Below are 20,078 nucleotides of genomic sequence, written 5' to 3'. Positions count from 1 at the left end.
TGCTGCGAGTCTAATAACCAAACACACATAAGCACATGACATCTATTGAAAGATTTGTGTAAATTAATACACCTGATATTACAAACCTTCTAGGTTACGATACCCAAGAGAAGAAAAAATGCCTAATTTACAGTAGCAGATTCCCTCATCAACTGCAGTCTTTTGCAGAGCCACGCTTTTCTACAAGTTTTTCTTCAGTGGCTCCAAAGGAATAACAGCGCTGACAGCCAATCACAGAGGAAACACGGATGGCCAATCAGGAGCTTATGGGCGGTCTAAAATCAGGAAAGCAGGCTTCAGCTTGAGTTGCAGTTTTCCTCTTGGTCCTAACCCTAACCCCCCCATGACGTCCATGCTTGGAGATAATTAATAGGCTCATGTGTAGAAGACCTGAAGAATAACCTGCATCTGATGTTAAGTTCTAATGTTCTGAACTTTGGGTTTTTATCCCCTGTGAAACAGAACGCTGTCTGAATGTCCACATTGGCTCATTCTCGCCAGAACATCTTACAGATGTCAGGTTTTCAGGCCCAACTGTTGAAGGCGTCTCTTTCCAAAGCATAATGCTGCCACTGCCATACTCTACAGTTGATAGGCTGTTCTTTAGTGGGACTCAGTGGCCAAACATTGAGTTTCTCTAGACGACATTAGCCTCTTCTACACTGACCATTGGAGACCTCGGTCCAGTTTAGAGGGTCTGGGTTTGGGGCAGGGTTTCTTTGGGGAGGTATCGTCTCAGGCATGATGTCGCAAACAGATACTGCGCTAACGGTGGCCTTAAACTCTGGGCCTTTTCTAATCAGTGGAGCTCATGGATATCTGATCATTCTGAATGGTTCTGTAAAGCCGGGCATACAGTGTTGAAATTCAGTCGGCCGTTGTGGGCAAATCGCTCATTGGGCAAACAAGGATTCTTCTTCTTCTTCCTCTCAGACGAAAACACAGCAGCACAGGGTGGATACGAGTGAAATTGAGTTCTTTCTGTAAAATTGGCAGACCATAGTAGCCAAGTTTACTCAGCCATGTCTTTGTCCAAATACGTCGTTGCCTTTTCTTTTCAGGGCTTTCAGCACAAAATTGCAGAAATTGCTATGGCAGAGTTTTACTCTAATCAACTTCATATTCCCCTTCTACTCATTTGGCTTGTGGATAGACGAGTCCGAGTAGCGCCATCTCACCGCGAAGCTGAGTCCGACGTGGTTTTTAGACGTACAGTGTGAGCAGGTAGATCGCTTCAGTGCGACGAGTCACACAGTGTGAGAACATACGGAGCCCCAAAAGGGACATGGGGGAGAAAAAAAGAACTTTTGCGAGATCCCGCAATACTTTTGCGACATCTCGCAAAACTATTGCGGGATCTTGCAAAAGTTTTGCGAGATCTCGCAATAGTTTTGCGGGATTTCTCAAAAGTTTATTTTTTCCCTCCATGTCCCTTTAGGGGCTCTGTAAGAACATGCATCATGAGCTTTTAACTTTTAAAACGTTTTGTCGTACAGTGTGAGCTGTAGCTAGGTGCAACAATTGAAAAATCGTACAGCGTATGCCTGTCTTTATTTACTTCATATGTTTTTTCATCACAGTTCACCAGGGGGCGCCAGCAAGATGAAGGCATCCAGGCTGGTGATGCAACCCAGAACCAAGAAGTTAGAGTGGGTCCAAATGTTCTGTTAGAACAACTTTGACGATATAGAAACTAGGTTCTAAGTTCTGTGAAGGGTTGAAGTTCTGTCTGACCAGATCCCAAGCTTCCAGCTGCAGGAGGAAGCAGCTCTCATTGTTTGGTATCTCTGTAGGACTGGATCTAATAAAACTAAACTGGGCCTGAGGGGGAAGCGGCTGAACTTCCTGTAGCTGTGGGATTTATTTATTCGAGGGTCCGTTTCAGGTCTCCAGAGCCGGCTGTAAACAAGGAGCCCTCCTCTTCCTCCTCCTCCTCCTCCTCCTCATCCTACTCCATCCAGATTTATTTAGAAACCACTCTCTGCTGCAACCCGATCGTTGCAAGATCGTCAAAACTTCGCTTTTCCAGCCGATTTGAAGAAAAGGAAGTTCTCCTGTTTGCTCTTTTCCCTTAGCAGCCCTCGGCCACTCACGCAAATAAATACCTTTCTGCTTAAACATACACGGCCTAATTAATTTGGCCCATCTGTTCCCTCTCTGCGCGCGCACACACACACACACACACACACACTGTCTCTGTTGGCTCATGTTGCTCTGATAACTGGGACAAAAGGAGCCGTTTGGGGCTGTTTGACACTCAGAGGAGGAGCTCTGAGATGTTCTGAGGTGGAAAGAGTCGGAACCTTAAAACTGGATGTGACGGAATGTTTTCTGAAGGGAAACGTTCTGATTCTTTCTGGTGTTTGGGTTCCTTGTTCATGAGGACGGACAGAAGCTAATGAACAGTTTTATGGAAGTCAGATTATTTTTTCTGATCCGTTGGGATGAAAACCAGGAGCAGATGTTGGGCTGCTGTGTTTCTGACAGGGAACCAGGTTTACATCAAGCTAAAGTGTGACACTTAAGTTTCTTAAGTCAGCTTTAGGCATAAATATGATTAAATATTGCCTTTGGTACTAAGAAATTTAATTTTTTGTGTGAAATATTACTAATATTCTGGTGTTTTTTTCCAAGCTGGATCCCTACATGTAGCTGCTTGCAGCAAACTTACCAAAAGTAGATATATTTCAATTTATAATAATGCAGAGTATACTGAATCGTACAAGTTTATTGATTGTAATATACAAGTTTACTAAAAAAAAACTTATTGGGACTAAAGTAGCCCACTTTAATTTTACTTGAAAATACTTTAAATTTACTGATAATAAACTACTAAGTCTACGTACACTTTATTAATAGATACTCTGCAGTATTTTGAAATTAATCTTTTAGTTTACTGATTAATACACCACTGCTATAAGCACATAACCTTGTTCAATTAAGATTTAAATGTTTCTTTTAGTAACTGAACACGTTTATTAACCTTTAACTTGATGTCGTATTCAACAAGCTGGTCGTAGTTTTCTTCACAATTTTTCATCCAACAATTGAAAGGATCCCACTAGTTGTAACAGAGACACTAGCTGAGGTGTATGGAGTTGCAAGCAGAGACATTGCAAGATAAAAATGGGAATTTGAAAACAAAAATGAAATCCAGAAATTAAACTTTGAACAAAGGTTTGATCAAATAACGGTTTTGAGAGAAACTTTTCTGTTTTCTCTGTTTGTTTTTTTTAAATTTGTTATGGATTGTATGTTTTCAATATTGATTTTATTTTTTTGTACAGTTTAGATTGCATTTTTTTTATCTCTTTTTCTGATTAAGTTTTATGAACTGCATTCTTTCTAACTGCGTTTAAAAATTTGCTCTTGACCACTAAATTGTTGTTGCCAACGTCCATCCTGACCAATAGAAATTCCAAATAAACACAAACAAACCAGTGGACTTTGTTTTCAAAGATTGAAGACATTTCGCTTCCCATCCAGAAATACAAAATGTCTAGAGTAGCTGTTGAGTTCCAGGCTAAGTAGACCAACAAAAGCCTTATTATGGCTTAGAAAACATGCATATTAAACCAAAACGGGTCCACCCCTTTGTCATGGGGAGTCGTTGAAGTCGACCAATAAAAATGTGTCTTCAATCCTCATTCCAGAGGAAAGCCCGCCCCCGGAAGTGAAGTGGAGAAATCTGTAAAAAAAAAAAAAAAAAAAAAAAGGTTAAGGTTGAATTAAAAAAGTTTGAGCGCTGCTTAATGGCGCAGTGGGTAGCACTTCTGCCTTGCAGCAAGAAGATTCTGGGTGCAATTCCCGGACCGGTTTCTGCATGGAGTTTGCATGTTCTCCCTGAGCATCCGTGGGTTCTCTCCGGGTACTCCAGCTTCCTCCTGCAGTCCAAAAACATGACTGTTAGGTTAATTGGTTTCTCTAAATTCTCCTTAGGTGTGAGTGTGTTCAGGAATGGTTGTTTGTCTCTATGTTGCCCTGCGATGGACTGGCGACCTGTCCAGGGTGTACCCCCCCCTCGCCCATAGACAGCTGGAGATAGGCACCAGCACCACTCTTGACCCCACTTGGGATGAAGCATGTAAGAAAATGGATGGATGGATGCCATACCAGTATTATTAACATTTTCAGTGGCTCCTCTTGACAGACAGGGGGCAGCAACAGACTTTATTATAGATCTCACTCCTTTAGGTGATTTTACACATCATCAGTTAAAGTCTGCATTATTCTTTTCACGCTTTTTTCCTTATTTGAATGTGGAATTGCAGCTTCTAGCTAGAGCATTTCTACCAGGAGAATCCAAGAAGGTTCTGAAACCCATCCAGACCAACCTTTCAACAAGCATTGTTTTGGTTTAAAATGATGTCCAAGGACTGAACCTTATTACTGGTCTCTTGATGTTTGGAGATCCCTTCATCTGACCTTCATTCATGGTTCTTCCTAATCTCAGGGAGGTTCTGCCTTCCCAGAGATCCGGTTCTGTCGGTCAGCCTAACTTCCTGATGTTGTTTTGACCTCCATGATGTGGAGCCTGGATGGAGGCTGCTTGCTGGCAGTTCTCCTGGAGCAGGCTGGCTGTGGATGGGTGCAGTTGGACCGGCGCCGCTCGGCGCTGACGGCCTGTTCTGTTCCAGCTGCTGTTTGTCAGCGAGGAGCCGCTCCTCCTGAGGAGAGGCCACAGTTGTCTCTGGCTGCTGAAGCATCTGGAGCTGCAGCTGTCGGCGCTGGAATGATTTTTGGAAAACGCCTCCAGGCTGCAGAGGATCAGACAGGAAATTACACGGCTTCTGCTTGGACTTTTGAGATGAAGAGGGTTTGGATCTGCAGCGGACCTGGGGAGCAGAGAGGCCAGGAGATCCTGCTCGGGAGAAATGAGTGAGAATATTATGGTCTGTCAGAGAGCAGGAAGCTGAAGGTTTGGCTTAGAGAGTAGATGTTCCCTGGAAGTGACCACATGTTAAACCTCCAGGTGATAATCATTTCTCTTAGAGAATCACTGACTAACAGGCAGCTGGTGGCGATGCCAAACATTTCAACAACAACAACCAGACGGACCTGAGGAGGAGAAACAGACAACATCTGAATGCTGTGGTTCTACATCAGTCATCTCCGCCCTGATGGGCATCCGGTTTGACTCCTCTGGTCCAGGGTGTTCTAACATCTGCTGCCTAAATAGTCTGCCTCTCTGCATCAATGTTAACCAGATTCTCAGAAGGCCGTGCAGCTACTGCTGGTTCTACTGGACGGCTGAAACTTCTCCCAGTCCAGGCTGAGATGAGCCGATTCCCTTTGACAGCGAATGAAGTGGTCAGTGTGACCTGCAGAAACTCTGCAGGGCAGCAGGCAGGGCCGGCCCAAAGCATGAGTGAATGAAATGACACCTAAAGGCTTAAGGGCAGTAAGGGGCCCCTACATTAATATGGCAAGAAGATACATTTCATGATAAAACGTTCCTTCTTTTATCAAAATACCTTAACTGCGGCACACAGATGAGACAAATTCATCGTTAAAACACATATATTGTTAATTTATTATTTGGATTTAATACTGTCTGTTTTATTTCTGTTTAATGAATTTCAGTTTACATTCAAATTTAGTTTTAGTTTATTTTATTAGTTTTGGTAACACTAGATTAGGCCTGCAAACAGCTGCTATATGTTTATAGGAAGTGTGTGAAAGATCTGATGCTCAGACTGTTGATGGTAGAAATAGATATGATTGGTAGGAACAGAGGGGCCCAAAAATGTGTTTTTGCTCAGGGCCCCATGGAGTTTTGGGCCGGCCCTGTCAGCAGTTCTAAAGTTTCAGCTCAGAAATAATTAAAATGGAAACTAATCTGAAAAAGAGACAATAACTGTGGCGTTAGAGAGATGACCTGGTTTAGACTGGATGGGAGTTTGTCCTCCATGGAGCTAAAATCAGCCTGATGTTCATCAGAGCAGCACCAGAACCAGGCGATCCGGTGGAGGAGCAGCAGAGCATGGGGTGTTTCCACCCCCCCCCGACTCCAACCGGATCAGGAGGCCTTGAGGAGGAGCAGCCATGTGTTCCTCATTAAGCACAGCGGAAATAAGGTCTGACTTGCTTGCTCCCATCTACAGCAGCAGAGCCGGGCCGATGGGGTCGGATCAAACCGCCCTGGAACCGGTCTGTCAGCAGCCTGTGGGCCGGACACTCGGGTGGAGGTGGAGGATGTGGAGACGATGATCTGAGCAGACGGCTGGGATGTGTGGGAGATAATTACAAAGGTCCGGTTCTTCCATGGAGGTGGTCTTCACCTGCTGTCCCACTGAAGAACCACAGATAGAAACCTGTGACCCAGATTGGGTCCAACAGATGGGCTGGAATATCAAAAGGTTCCCAATAAAACCACAAAATGTCATCAATAGCTTTTAGTTTTCACTCCAATAAAGAAACCAAAACTTCTGCTTCTGCTGATGTTCTACCAAGGGGTTCTGGTTCTCTGTGAGGTCCAGCTTCTCATGAGGAGATCAGCAGTAGAGCTCTGAAGGTTCCTCAGAGGAGAACCTCTCTGTGAAAGCTCAGACCGGTTTGGCCGCATGTCTGGCTCTCTGCTCAGGTTCATGCATCATCCAGGGCTTCTGATCCGTCTCTGCTCTGTGTGTGGGGGGGCTGTGAGTGATGGCGCTCCCTCGGCCCACTTCCTCCTGCTACATCCTTCATGCTGTCGCACCCTGCTGGGTTCATCAGTCCTCTCTGAGATCGGGTCACACACCTCCTATAAACCTGGCCCCTGCTCAGAACAGCCTTCTTCCTGCAGACCTGGAGGTCAGCAGGTTGTAGGAGAACTGAAGGGCTTGTTTCGGGTTCTGAGTCTGACGCTGATGGATTCTGGTTCACATCTGGTTCAGCAGAAGAAGTTCATTTTTAATTTTCTGAACTTTATCCGGACCTTTTCCAGGCTTTCATTTCTGCTGGATTTGATGTTTACCCTCTGAGCAGCTGCTCTTCCTCTCCTGTAGTTCCTGCCTTCAGCCAGCAGAGGGAGGCATTCCACCGTGTTTTCTCCTCTCAGCTGGTCTCTGATACTGAGACAGAAAATCCTGTGAGGCCTCTGGTTCTCAGTGAGGGAAGGAGGTCACCGGACCAGCCCTGGTTCTGGTTCTGACCTGGTTCCATATTAGTCAACAGCAGGTCTCCATCCTTCAGATCTCTCCACTAAGGGCCACAAAAGGGCCCAGATATTTTATGACCCCATTCAGGGCAGGAAGAGTTTGTAAAGTCAGAGTAATAGACTTTTTACTGAGTCCAAACCAAGCAGAACCGCTGGTTCTGGTACCATTAGATCTGCAGTGAGACTCTTTGTGAAAGTAAGAGTAAAATAATTACATGTTCTGCTCAGTCAGTGAATCACACCCTGATGAAAAGATTCACTTTTTTTTCATCAATTCTTCACTTTCTGGTCATTTTCTTTTGATTTCATTATTTTGATCAAATCAAGTTTCAATGAAGAAAATAATGAGTTTTTAAGTTTTCCTTTTCTTTTCTGACCAATCAGGTTTAATGAGATGGAACAAAAGTCCAGGGTTCATTCTTTGCTGTGATTGGCTGATTACTCATCCAAACAGGAAGCAGCGTTGTGACACCTGAGGAAGCCTCTGATTGGTTATACGGGAGCAGACGCCTCATTGGTTGTCATCTGGTCCTGACCCCGCCTTCTGTGTGTCTCCATCTGTGTGAGCAGGTTTGTTTCTCTGTGAAAACATCTGGCTGCTCTGCTGTTGTTTTGCTGCTTGGTGGCAGAACGGCCATCTGTGTGTGTGTGTGTGTGGGGGGGGGTGCCTTGGTTCTCAGAAATGTTTTTATTGTTGATATGCAGAGCTGGACCCTTTTTGGTCAGCAGTGACCCTGTGGCATGGAGGTTCTCTGTTCCCACTGCAGAGGGTTCTTCGTACCTGAGCAATCAACAGAACTCATCAGAAAAAAGAGAAAAATAAGCAGAGTTACCAGAAGAAGGGAAGCAGAATGGATCAGATCTGGTTCTGGTCAAACTGGAATGCAGAAAATAGAGAACAGTAACAATTTATTCTTTTCTATTCTATTGTGTTATATGGATTGTATGGATACAGTCTACTCTCAGGCTGGTTTACCATAGTGGAGGGAGGGGGGTGGGGTGTCCATGTTGTTTTTCATGGCGGTGGGGTTGGGGGTCCAGCATATGCTCGGCCCGGCTGCTGACAGATTGTTGCCCATCTTCTCGCCTCCAGGCTTCCTTCTCTCTGCGCTGCAGAGGAGGGTTTTAGACGCCCAGTCAGGCTGGTTCTGGTGGAGTTGGTTTGTGCGTGGGCAGAGTGTGTGTGTGTGTGTATGTGAGACAGAAGGAGATGAAGATGAAGAAGAATGTAAGGAGGCTGACCTTTGACCTCTAGCTGCTTTCCCTTCAGCGCTCGGAAGATATTTTGGTTCTGTGGAATAATTTGAGCTTTTCTCCTCGGATCGGATGGATCCATAAACGCAGCGTTGAGGGGAGGGGGAGGGGGTCCTTAGCTTCCGAGCAGCAGGCCTGTAGATATTCCCCGCTGTAGAGTTTCCCGACCAGAACCAGAAGGTGCGAACGACCCAAACAAATCCAATGAAACCCAGTTAAATTGCCGCAGTTCCCTCTAGAGTTCCTGCTCTGCTCCTCAGCACAACATTTCAGTTCTGATGGGATTAAAGCTTCCAGCAACAACAGGTCTGATGTCCAACAGAGCCTCCGTCTGTCTTTCTGTCTTTGACCAGACTGACGTTCTGGATCCGGTTCTAAAATAATAAAAGTGCCTAAAACTTCCTTCATTCATTCACTCCACACTGATGGTGGCCTCAGTAACGTTCTGCAGGTTCACACTGTTGGGCCTGTTGGTAACATAGATATAGAGTAAATAGAGATAATAGATAGATAGATTGATAGATAGATAGATAGATAGATAGATAGATAGATAGATAGATAGATGATAGATAGATAGATAGATAGATAGATAGATAGATAGATAGATAGATAGATGATAGATAGATAGATAGATAGATAGATAGATAGATAGATAGATAGATAGATAGATAGATAGATAGATAGATAGATAGATGATAGATAGATAGATAGATAGATAGATAGATAGATAGATAGATAGATAGATAGATAGATAGATAGATAGATAGATAGATAGAGATAATAAAAGAATAAGAATAAAATAGATGTGATTAACATAGATATAGGGAAGACAGAAATTAATACAATAAATAAAGATGACACAGATGTACATAATATAGACGGCATAGATATAGTGCAAATAGCTAATATATGTAAAATATTATAATATAGGTATAAATAAAATAGATGTTAATACAATAAATATAGGTGTAGCTAATACAGATAAAATTGATATGGAGGAAATAGATAATATATTAACATAATAGTACGGATATTAATAAAATGGATATAATTAACAAAGATATAATTAATTTAGATGTCAATAAGATAAATAGTCATGAGATAGATGTAGATAATATAGAAATAAAGTACATATAGATAATATAGATGCAGAGAGTATATATTTAATTAATATAGATAAAAATAATACTGATCATATAGATGTAATTAATACAGATATACATAACAGATGTATATGATATAGATGTAATTTAATATAAATAACAGATATAGATATCGTATATGTAGATAATATAGATGTAATTAATATGGATAATCGTTTTGGTCAGTGGAGGGAATGTGGAACACTCAGAGAGAACTCCTCTGAACAATAGGACCTGCTGGATAAAGCCCTCAGGAAGGGAATCGAACCTGGGAGCAATCTAGAAATAAATCTAGAAATGATGTCAGTGTGAGTCTGAATGTGATTAAACAGCTTTCAGAACCCCTGAAGTCTGTATCTGTTTAAGATGGTTCTGGTCATTTTTGTTGACAGGCAGGGAAGCGAAAGTCGACATTTGGGGAATTAAACTGCAGACTGTTGGTGGGAACGTAGAGCATCCACGCTGCCTGATCTCTGGCTGACCCCTTCTATCCCAGCATTCCTCCTTTTTCCCTGTTTTCCAGGATTTTCCTGGTTCTTTCTTGTTTTCTGTCTTGGAATCAATTATTCAGGAAGCTTCTTCTGGCTTTTTTCCCTTTTGGCTTTTTCTATTTTGATGTTTTTAGATTTTTTGGCAAGTTGCCGTATTTTTGTCAAACACTTGGAGCCAGATGGTGGACTGTCCTCCTCCTCCTCCTCCTCCTCCTGCTCCTGCTCCTTCCTCATCTGCATTTGGATTTTATGTTGTTTGGACCGAGGGATGCAGGGAAACAGAACAGTGACCAGTTGGAAGGACCCCACCTGCTCCCAGATTTAAACCTCCTCTTCTTCCTCCTCCTCCTCCTCTTCCTCTGACCTTCTCCTCCTCACGGCTGCTCCTCCTCCCCCTGGTGGAGGCTTGGTCTCAGGCCCGGTTCTACTGGCTCCGCTCCAGCCTGGCAGCAGGTGGAGCTCCCATCCCCCGTCACACACTATGTTCTTGTTTCTGGGTCCAAACCCACATTGTCTCCATGGCAACGTTCACCTTGTTTGGGTTTCTCCTCACGTCTGATTGGTCGGCTGCTCGTCATCTTTCTCCAGATGGTTCCGTTGGTTAATGGACCCAGTAAGCCCTGCAGGTCTGATGGGAACCATGTTTTTTGGACATAGCCAATCTGGACCCGCCTTCCTCTCTTTGAACCCTGAGGAAGAACCGGGTTTTATTTCATGTGACGAAGGTCCGATTTGTTGTTTCTGGAGTTGGACTGATGACAGCAGAACTTTCTATGTACTTGAGGAGTTCTGACCCATCAGAATCTGGCTTCCTTCATAAGGCTAGGAAGCCTGGCTGCCCGTCCGGCTCACAGGAGGTTGGACTTTACCTGACCCGGTTATTGCGGATCCAGTTTTGAATTTTTTTCAAATTATTTCCCAGATTGTTCAGTTTAAATTTGATGTGGTTGTGACCTGATGAAATATTGAAAACCTTTTGTCTTTGACCTCTTTCGTTCTGACCCATATCGGTTGAAAATGTTTCTGATCCTCCTGGTTTTCACACGAAGCCTCAGCTGTGATGCTGTGGGCCGAAACAGGAGACAGTCTCCATGGCAACCAGCTGGTCCAGTTTAACACATTCTGCTTCATAGCATCAGTGCACAGATCCAGAATCAGCTGCAGGCAGAAACGGGTCAGTTCTGCCTCATTCCTGCTTCCTCTGGGTCATCCCGCTCTCAGTTACCGCCCAAATAACCGTGGTTCTATCCAAACAGAACATTGGTACCCTGTGAAGCACACTGCTGCAGATGGAGATGATCTTGAGAGTGAAGAACATTCAGAGAAACAGGCTAGAGAAAAGCTCTGGAAGCTCCTCATGTTTGCAGATGGATACCTAGCAATGGTTCCAACTTGGTTCTGGAACCGTTGGTTCTCCTCTGGACATGAAACCAGACCTCTGTGCTGGATGTTCCTCAGCTCTAATGTTCTTAATCTTCCTGCTGCTCCTCCAGGCGAGGCTGCAGTTTCGGCCTGGTGGCTCTAGATGGCGCCTCAGGCTGCTTTTCTCAGTTCAGGTTCTAGTTCTCCAGTTTAAACGTTCTGAGAACGTTCTGAGTCTCCTGCTGAACGTTCTCTTGTTCCTCCAGCTGCTGATCACAGAAAGCACCGCCTGTTCTCAGGTGGAGATCCTTTCTTCTTACATCTGGTGGAATCCTCTGACCTGAGAACTCACCTTTTGGATCAGGAACCTTCTAAGGATCCTTTTGAGGATCGTTCTGAGGAACCTTATGAACTTCTAGGGTGGACAGTGAGTTCTGAGAGGTTCTGGTAACTCAGGTGTTCCTTTGGTTCTGATTGAACATGAGAACAGAACTCTGGTTCTATAGTTTCCTCCACTGAAGCTTAACAGATGGAGATGAAGCAGAACCATTAACGGGTTCTCATCAGTTTATCTGCTGACATCTGTTCATTGGACTCAGAACCAAAAGCACCAGAACCATGGAACCTTTTCTTGGGACAAAACCCCCAGTCAGAAGACCTGCTGGACCAGGTCCAGGGTCTGGGTCTGGACCAGGACCAAGTTCTAATTAACCGGGTCTCTTCTGAAGAACCGGGTCAGGTCTTTCTGACTGGGTGGCCTCAGCAGAACTGGTTGGTTCTGTTGGACTCCCAGCAGCCAGTACTGATGCAAACATCAGATCCCAAAAAGAGTTTGACTGCAGCAGGACATCTGATGTGACGTCGACCCAAAGGTTCTGTTTAGCTCAGCTCAGAGCCGCAGAGGAAGGAATGGTTCTAATGTTTGGCAGCTGAAGCTCAAACCAATCAATCAGAACCAATTAACCAGATCTCTGCAGAACCAGTCCTGGTTTTAGTTCTTCTGTTTGAACGTGTGGTCCAATGAGAGGGAAGCTGGTGTTAAGTTCTGGTTCTGTCTGTGGCGCCTTATTTCATGCTGTTAGAAAAGGTTCTTTAGAACCCTGTTATCTATCCTTCACCTACAATCCTACAGTCCTCAATCCTACAGTCCTCGGATCAGAACACATAGAGGCTGAGCTCTGTTTTACCTTCTGTGCTTCAGTCTGATCTGGTATTGATGATTGTGTTTGGACCCTCTGTTGACCTGTGCTGCTGGGATAAAATAGGAGCCATAGAAGAACCAGCTGTTGATCTATTTGGGTCGAACTTCACACTCTGGACCTCAGGCTGACAGTCCAGAGGTCCAGACCGGTTCTGTTTTTCTGGCCAGTTTCAAGAAGTCCAACAGAACCTGCAGCAGCGTTCCTACATGTAAAAGTTGCTCCCGAATCGGATCAGGATGCAGGTTCTGAAGAAGCTTTTCTACCTGAACAGGTGAAGAAGAAGCTCCGCCCCTAAATTTAAAGAAATGATCCGGAACATGAGAACAGTTCCTTTGATCACTGACATCATCATCAATATTATTATTATTATTATTAGATGATAAACTTTGTGGAGTTCTGTTGGTCCTAGCAGGTTCTGAGTTCGGCTCTGATCCGTCTGGATGACTTTCTCTGGTCTCTGACCAGTGTTCCCACCTTGACCAGTAGTATTTCTCTCTCTGCGCTTAGAGCCTTATGGAATTTGGGGGGAGGGGGGGTTTGGGGGGGCAGGACGCTGAAACTATCATCGTGCACGCGGGGGCGCGCACCCAGCAGCAGCGTACTTGTGTAAGTGCACGCGGGGGATCGATGCTGTTTGTGATCGATCAGCGGCGCGTCTGATCAGTCTGTGGCCGCACTCGGAGCGACGCAGTCCGGCGGAGGAGCAGCGGAGGTGTCCGGCGTTCGGAGCAGAAGGAAGAAGGAGGCGTCCGGGACGGAACCGCTCCGTCTTCTCCTGCTGGACCCACTGTAGCGGAAAGCAGCTCCCGGGTCGTCCTGCCGTCTCTCTCCGCTCCTGGCAGCGCTCGTCCCGGGGACTCCGGCGCTCTCTCCCCCCGGAGCGGTGGGCGCTCCGCCGGACGGTCGGAGATGTCACGGTGGACCGCCTCTGCTCGCGGCTCCTCTGCTCAGTGAAATGCAGTTCTGGACCGTGTTGGATCTTTTTACTCCCCGTAAGAACCACCGGACCTCCGCTCTGCTGCTCTAACGGGACTTTTGCGGCGCCGACCGGAGATGAGGTTGGATTGTGGGCGAAAAGTTGTGCGCTCCCCGGCGGAGGGCCTCCACAGGTCCGGACAGTGACCCGGGGCGGGTCCGAAGTTCAGCTCTGCCCGGAAATGTGAAGCGAAGCGGGCAGAAGGAGGGCTCCGATTCCCCCTCACTTACTCTCACACACACTTTCTTTTTCTGTTCTTCACCAACACACACCAACACACACCAACACACAGGCTGGAGTTACAGTAACCCCCCCACCGCCACCACAAACCCTCCAGATCTCAGCCTGCAGCGGACAGATATGTATTCTCCGCTATGTCTGACCCAGGTGAGTGCCTCTTCCTCCGGCTTCCTAGCAGCGGTGCTCTGCAGCGCGGCTCCCCGCCGGACGCAGCGCGCGGGCCGGCGGGTTCCGGGGCGCGCGCGGTGGCTCCCAACTTTTCTCCGCAGCCGGACCAAACCCCGGCTCCCTGCACCTCCTGCTGCGGTGACCTCTGCTGAGGTTTACGCTCATAATTAAACCAGAACCCTCATTTCAACACTTTAAGGCGCGTTATTTTTTTCTCACTTAAACTTCCCAGAAAGCAGAGAAACTAAGAGTTTCTCTTTTTGTTTTTACTCAGTTTTCCAGTAGGTTGTGGACCAGGCTGGCTCTGTTCGGTGCGTTCATTCGCTTTCCTTAAAATCCCACTTTTCCTTCCTGCTGCTTTCACGGCCTCACCCAGAAACCCGAGGCCTGTAACGCAAGCAGAGGAATCCTGGAGTGTGTTTGTGTCAGAGGTGATCTGAGGTGACTCTGCAGAGCAAACCGCGCAGCTTGTGGCTCCTCTCCATCCTAAATTTAAACTCTCCCAGTTAAAGTCCTGCTGCGGGCTGCAGGGATGCGTTCAGGGTCAGAGGTTAGAGTCAACCTTTGTAGCTGCAGAGGTTTTATTCTCTTCATGTCTGATGAAAAACTGGAACAACTGGATTAATTTAATCTGATAGTAGCTTCATTTCTGCATTACGCACAAATATTTAATTACATTTTGCATATTTTTAATGTGAGCAGAGGCACTGATATTTAAATTATTTTCCTCTGTTCTTAATAATTACTGGATCTTGATATTTATTGATGGGAGTTTTTGATTTGTAGATAATTCAGAATAAATTAAGAACATTTAGAATAAATCTGAAGCTTGGTGTGTTTGAAGTTGGGTTGAAACGGCAGCAACAAATAGGAGCGTTAATCAGATTATCAGCCCGTTAAACCAATAATCAGCAGCCTGACTGCTTTTTATTTCTGGTAATCCTTCTCAGCAGCCAGAAAACAAAAAGGCTTCCTGCATTTTATTCAGCCTGATATTCTATAAGAGCTGAAATATTTAGTTTTTCCTAAAACAAACTGAAAATATCCAGTTTGTTCCACATTATTTATAATTATAGATTTTAATTTGAAAGAAATCTTTAACCCTTTTCTGTTTTTTTTTTTGTTATAATAAAAATACATATTTTTTGCATGGAGCTAATGTAAGCAGTTTACATTTAGCCACTAGAGGGCGTCTTTTGCGATCACTTATGAAATCCCGTAAATAAAGTTATTTTAAATGAAAACTAAAAACTGGAAAAACTTCACAGATCGGTGATCAGAACCGTCCAATTCAGCAGGTTTAATTTCTGTGCTTAAATGTCTTAAACTTCTTAAATGTTTCATTCTGTATCAAGTTTGGACCTTCTAACCTCTGCTGGGACATTTTCCCAAGAAATGTTTATACAGAGACGTTCAGTGTCTGCAGCAGATTCTAAGCAGGGAACAAATCTTAGATTTAAAATAAGAAATTGATTTTTATTCTTGGATAGTTTTTTTTAATTCTCCCCCTCTCCAGGGGGGAAGTTGAAGGAGCCTGGCCCCTGGCCCCGGCTCCGTGTATTGGACTCCTCTGTGATGCCTGAATGCTCTGAGCCAGCGCCGGAGGCTCCGCCGGGCCTCTGGATTCCCGCTGCTCTAATTCCCTCAGTGTGTCTCAGTCTCTGCTCCTCTAAATGATGGCTGCTGGTCCGGACCGGTTAGTCCCAGTGCAGAACACGGACCCCCTGCCTGCAACAGGGGAAGAAGGAAATAAAGCGGAGCTTTACACCCCTTTAACCAGCTGCAGATCCAGAACACAGATTATTCCCAGAACCTCCATCCTGAATGATCCAGGTTTAAGGCCTGCAGTGATCAGAATCAGAGAAAATTATTTCAGTTTGAAATTTCACACAAAAAAAATCCTGTTTGCTGAAGAAATTCAGGCCTAATTTCTGGTGATTTTTAGAAATAATTTCTGCTTCTTCTCATTTAATCAAAAGCAGTTTGTGTCTAAAACTAATTTGTAATACTATAGATTTTAATCTTTAATCTTATAGATTCTGATCTTTAATATTATAGATCTTAAACAGTAATATTATAGATTTTAATCTATAATATTATTCATAAATTCCTGTTTTGTTTCAGAAGCTGTGACTGATTTATTGTTTTCCTGTTCGGAGCAGAGACTGAATTCATGTGTGCTGAAATGTAAAATGTTCCTGAAACAGCAGCCGGGAGTTCACCGCTTCTTCCTGGAGTTTCCTGGAAACATGAGGGGGAAGGTTCCTGAGACGGAGGGATTATCTCCCCCGCTGGCAGGAGAAGCCGGTCTTTGGGGCTGAATGTGAGACGGAGTGACTTGTTGAGGGGGATTTGGTTTGCGGCAGACAGACGGAGTGTGAAAAGGCGTCGGAGGAGGAGGAGAGAGCAGGTCAGAAAGCTGAGCACTCAGGAATGTTGGAATGTGGCTCCAACCGGCGTGCGGAGCTGCAGATCCACCTTGGGACGATGAACCCAGCTCATCTCGGCTGCCCGAGGACTCAAACACATCAGAGCAGGAATCGGGAACGCCGGCGTTCCGGCCTGTCCTGCACAGAGCTCCAAAAGAAGCTGCTGAGCTGCTGGAGGCACTTTTAGAGAGAAATCCGTTCTCCTGGAGCGGCTCCAAGAAGAAACAATGTGCCGCATTCAGGCCCAGATCGGGGGGGGGGGGAGTCTAGCTCAGCAGCTGGTGCTCCAAACAGCAGCCTGTAGATATCGTTTCCCTGCCGGAGTCAGAACTCCGACTAAACTCACTCACAACATCCTGCTTTTGTTCCTGGAAATTTAACCTGAAACAGGGAGCAGGACTCGAAAAGCAGAACCCGTTGCTCTCTGAGTGAAACCGGTTCTGGTTCCTGCAGGGAAGCAGGTGCTGTTTACTAACAAGTCCAAATGAACAGAAACCAGAATCGGTACCTCTGTCTAGATCCATGATGCAGTCAGGATCAAGCATGCTGGGAAGAAGCAGGCTCTCCTCATCGTCCCAGATTCTGCTTAGATCTGAGTTTTCACCAGAATCCAGGAAAAAAGGCGGACTGTGAGGTTCTGATCCATTAAGGCCCGATGAAGCCTGATGAAGCTGTGTGATTCCTTCAGAAATAATCTTTTTAGTGATTCCGCGCAGAACTGCTGACGGCCACTAGGCTGGTCAGGTCAGAGGTCAGCGACCCTCCGATCCAAAAAGAATCTGGGTCAAGAAGAAAAAACAGCAGCAGCAAACATCAGTTCGAAAACAGGAAAGTTTTTATTCAGAAATCAAAGATTTTAAAGTTTTAGAATAAAGAAAAACATAAAATAAAAAAAAAGTTTCCTCATAAAGTCCAAAACCTGCTTCCTGTTGGAAAACTACAGACATAATTCCATCGTTTTGGGCCGAAGGCATCAGAACCCCCGTGTTACAGTGAGGAGCATTGAGATCCGGTTCTAGAAGCTCAGCACAGAGTTCGACTTGTTCCCAGTTTGGTTCTGGTTCTGAGATCAGGTCTTGCTTGTAGCGTTCATAGATCCCTAGGTTCGGTCATGGTTGTTCTGATCCAAACGGATCTGTCTGTGAAGTCACCTTCTGGTTCCGTCTGCAATCCAAATGCAGACGTCTGTTCCGTGTTTTCAGACGTCCCTTTTTTGGTTCCTGTTCTGTGTGTGGAGGATTATGAACATTTCCGTCAAATAAGTTCTGATCATATTTAGCAAAATAAACTCTTTCATTCTTCAAAAAGAAAAAAACTGTTAATAATAAACAGAACGAGGTCCAACTAGCTGGAATGGGTTCTACTGATTCATCTGGACACAGCCAGTCTGAAAAAGGTTTTATCCAATCAGAATCTAGAGATCACTGTCAGACTCCGCCCACATCAGACCACACCCACTGGCTGATAGCTGCCTTTAGACCTGGAGATCTTCAGGTCCAACACCAACATGTAGAAATCGCTCAGAACCGTTCTGCGGTGCATCGCGCTCGTCTTTGATACACGGTGGGGGTGGGGCCACCCTGTGGGCCTGAGCTGTGCTGCATCACCTGTCTGGTTCCGTCTATCCTTCTTTCCCCGCTGCAGTTCTGGCCTGAAGATGTTTGATCCAAACTTTTAGGATAATGTTGAAGGAAATGTTTGAAATCCAAAGCTTCCCTTTTTATCTTAAACATTACAGAACATTTATAATTCAGAACTCTGCCAAAATGTATGCAGTGTTCACACCAGCGGTTTTATTTAAAACACGCTTTATGAACGTTTTACACATGCAGATTGGTAACACCAGACCCACATGTGTCGATCACATGACGGCATGCTCTCTGCATGCTTGTAGCTTTCTTTCCACCCACCTGTAGTCTCTCTCCTACCTGTGTGTGGACCTGTTTCTGCATGATCATGTTAACTTTTTGTCATTTTGAGAAACCACTTAAGAAAATACATTTATAAAATCTTTTAAGACAGTACTGTTTTCTTCCTGGTTGTGGCTAATAACGTTAGCAAAGCATCTTAAGGCCATTGCTGTTCTCTTATGATATGTTCACACCTAAAGCAGCAGAAGCAGCTCGTTTACATGCAAAGTCAAAGATTGACGTGCATCAAGGCGCAGCAAAAGGTCCTGCAGCGCGTTTTGAACAGCAGGAGCATCGCCTTACGAGCTTCTGAGCATCTGACGTGCAGGACGTGCTGCAAAAGCAGCAGCTGCTAGAGTTGGAAAAATTGAACTATTGCTGCTCAACATGCCACATCAACCAATCAGAGACGCTGATCTGAGAGCCGGCAGGGAGACAGACAGCACTGCTGATGCAGATCGCTATGATTGCTCCTCTGAAACTGTTTATTAACAACTAAATTAACTTAAAATGCTGAAATCTGCCAGCAAAATATGTTCGCTTTTATTATTCTGGTGCTTGCAGTTTGGATTACGTGCGTGAAAAACTCTAACATCTAATTCCAGCCGCTGTGGATTACTGCAAAGAGGCAACCAGGCCAGAGGCTGCTGTTGAACGGGACTCCTAGTGACAGCGCACCGTCGCTGTACGGGGGTCTGAGTGGCTCCGACAGAAATAATATTTGAAGGCAGGATGGTAATCTTGATAAACTGAATTCACAGATGAAGTTTTCAGGTGGACTTTCTCACTTAAAAACATCAATATTACTTTTTACCCACTGATTACAGCAAATATACTGTAGCTGCCATTGTTGGAGGCAGAGAAAGGATAGGGTAGCTCTGCCCAACGCGCATCAGACCCACTTTTCAAGGCGCGGGGCTAGAACAGCGAAGATGCTTCAGCCGCGCATCAGAGCTAAACTTGTACAAGCATCAAAAATGAAACAGCGCACGCGTTGTTCTGCTGCGTGAGGTCTGAACGTAGCATTAAAGGGTTAAATTCTGACTTTATACCCACATGCTGCCTCTGTCACATTGTAAATTCAAACTTGCTATTAATACTTTTTTTTCTTTAAAATACTTCTCAAAATGTGTAATGTAGCCAACCTTTTTCTTTCAACCTTCCTATGCAGTTATACCAGCTCGCCACTCTGGGAACCACTCAGCTAAGCTAATGTTAGCCACACTGCTTTTTAAGTGTTTTTCCTTCTGTGTCAAGCATTATTTTTACAATGTGTGTTTGTAAATTGATTAAAGATGCGGCTGATACATCTAAAGTAAGAATTTAACTCTTAGAGAACAGCAATTAACTGGAAGATGCTTTGGTAGCGTTAACTAACACAACCAAGAAGAAATGAGTAAAAATGGCGGGATTTCTTGACTAGTAGCCATCAGTTTTATTTTCTCTAGTGGTTACCAACCTGAAAGTGACAAAAGTTGACACAGATCCACATTAGACTAGGATATGTAATCATATGTGTGACTTATTGGGGCCTCATGGAGCTAATCTGCACACTTGAAACGTTCAAAATACTTGTGCAGGGTAGTTTGCACGCATGTGTTTTAAATAAACCTGCTTATGAGTATTGATTGCATGTACCCTTTCTGCAGAAATCCAACTTTATAGATATATCAATATTCAGTCAGGATGGATGGGTGTGCCTCAGGAAGATGCTGCTCTTCCTGTTTCTCCAGCCAATCAGAGGCCAGAATAGGTTCAACTTGTTT

General features: G+C 44.8%; 1 protein-coding gene and 1 long non-coding RNA gene across 6 annotated transcripts in view; one reads left to right on the top strand and one right to left on the bottom strand.

Annotated features, from left to right (window-relative positions):
• nfia (nuclear factor I/A) overlaps nt 1–20,078 on the top strand; it is a 93,333-nt gene that overhangs the window by 13,458 nt on the left and 59,797 nt on the right. The window contains exon 1 of one of the 4 annotated variants that reach the window (XM_038297187.1): nt 13,160–13,952. The exons of the other annotated variants lie outside the window; for them this stretch is intronic. Within the exon in view, the coding sequence (XP_038153115.1) occupies nt 13,926–13,952 (27 nt within the window). The 5' untranslated portion in view covers nt 13,160–13,925. Of the gene's footprint in view, nt 1–13,159; nt 13,953–20,078 lie in introns of those variants that run through there. 4 annotated transcript variants of the gene reach the window in all.
• The window catches only part of LOC119791213, a 36,165-nt gene continuing 31,315 nt past the window's right edge, over nt 15,229–20,078 (bottom strand). Inside the window, exon 4 of one of the 2 annotated variants that reach the window (XR_005281821.1) lies at nt 15,229–15,701. This is a non-coding gene — a long non-coding RNA (uncharacterized LOC119791213). Of the gene's footprint in view, nt 15,702–17,305; nt 17,628–20,078 lie in introns of those variants that run through there. The other variant, XR_005281822.1, reaches the window with a different exon arrangement.

Source organism: Cyprinodon tularosa, unplaced genomic scaffold (assembly GCF_016077235.1).
Source record: "Cyprinodon tularosa strain WSP-4 unplaced genomic scaffold, ASM1607723v1 ctg385, whole genome shotgun sequence".
NCBI classification, from domain to species: domain Eukaryota; kingdom Metazoa; phylum Chordata; class Actinopteri; order Cyprinodontiformes; family Cyprinodontidae; genus Cyprinodon; species Cyprinodon tularosa.
This window is presented reverse-complemented; position numbering and strand designations above follow the sequence as displayed.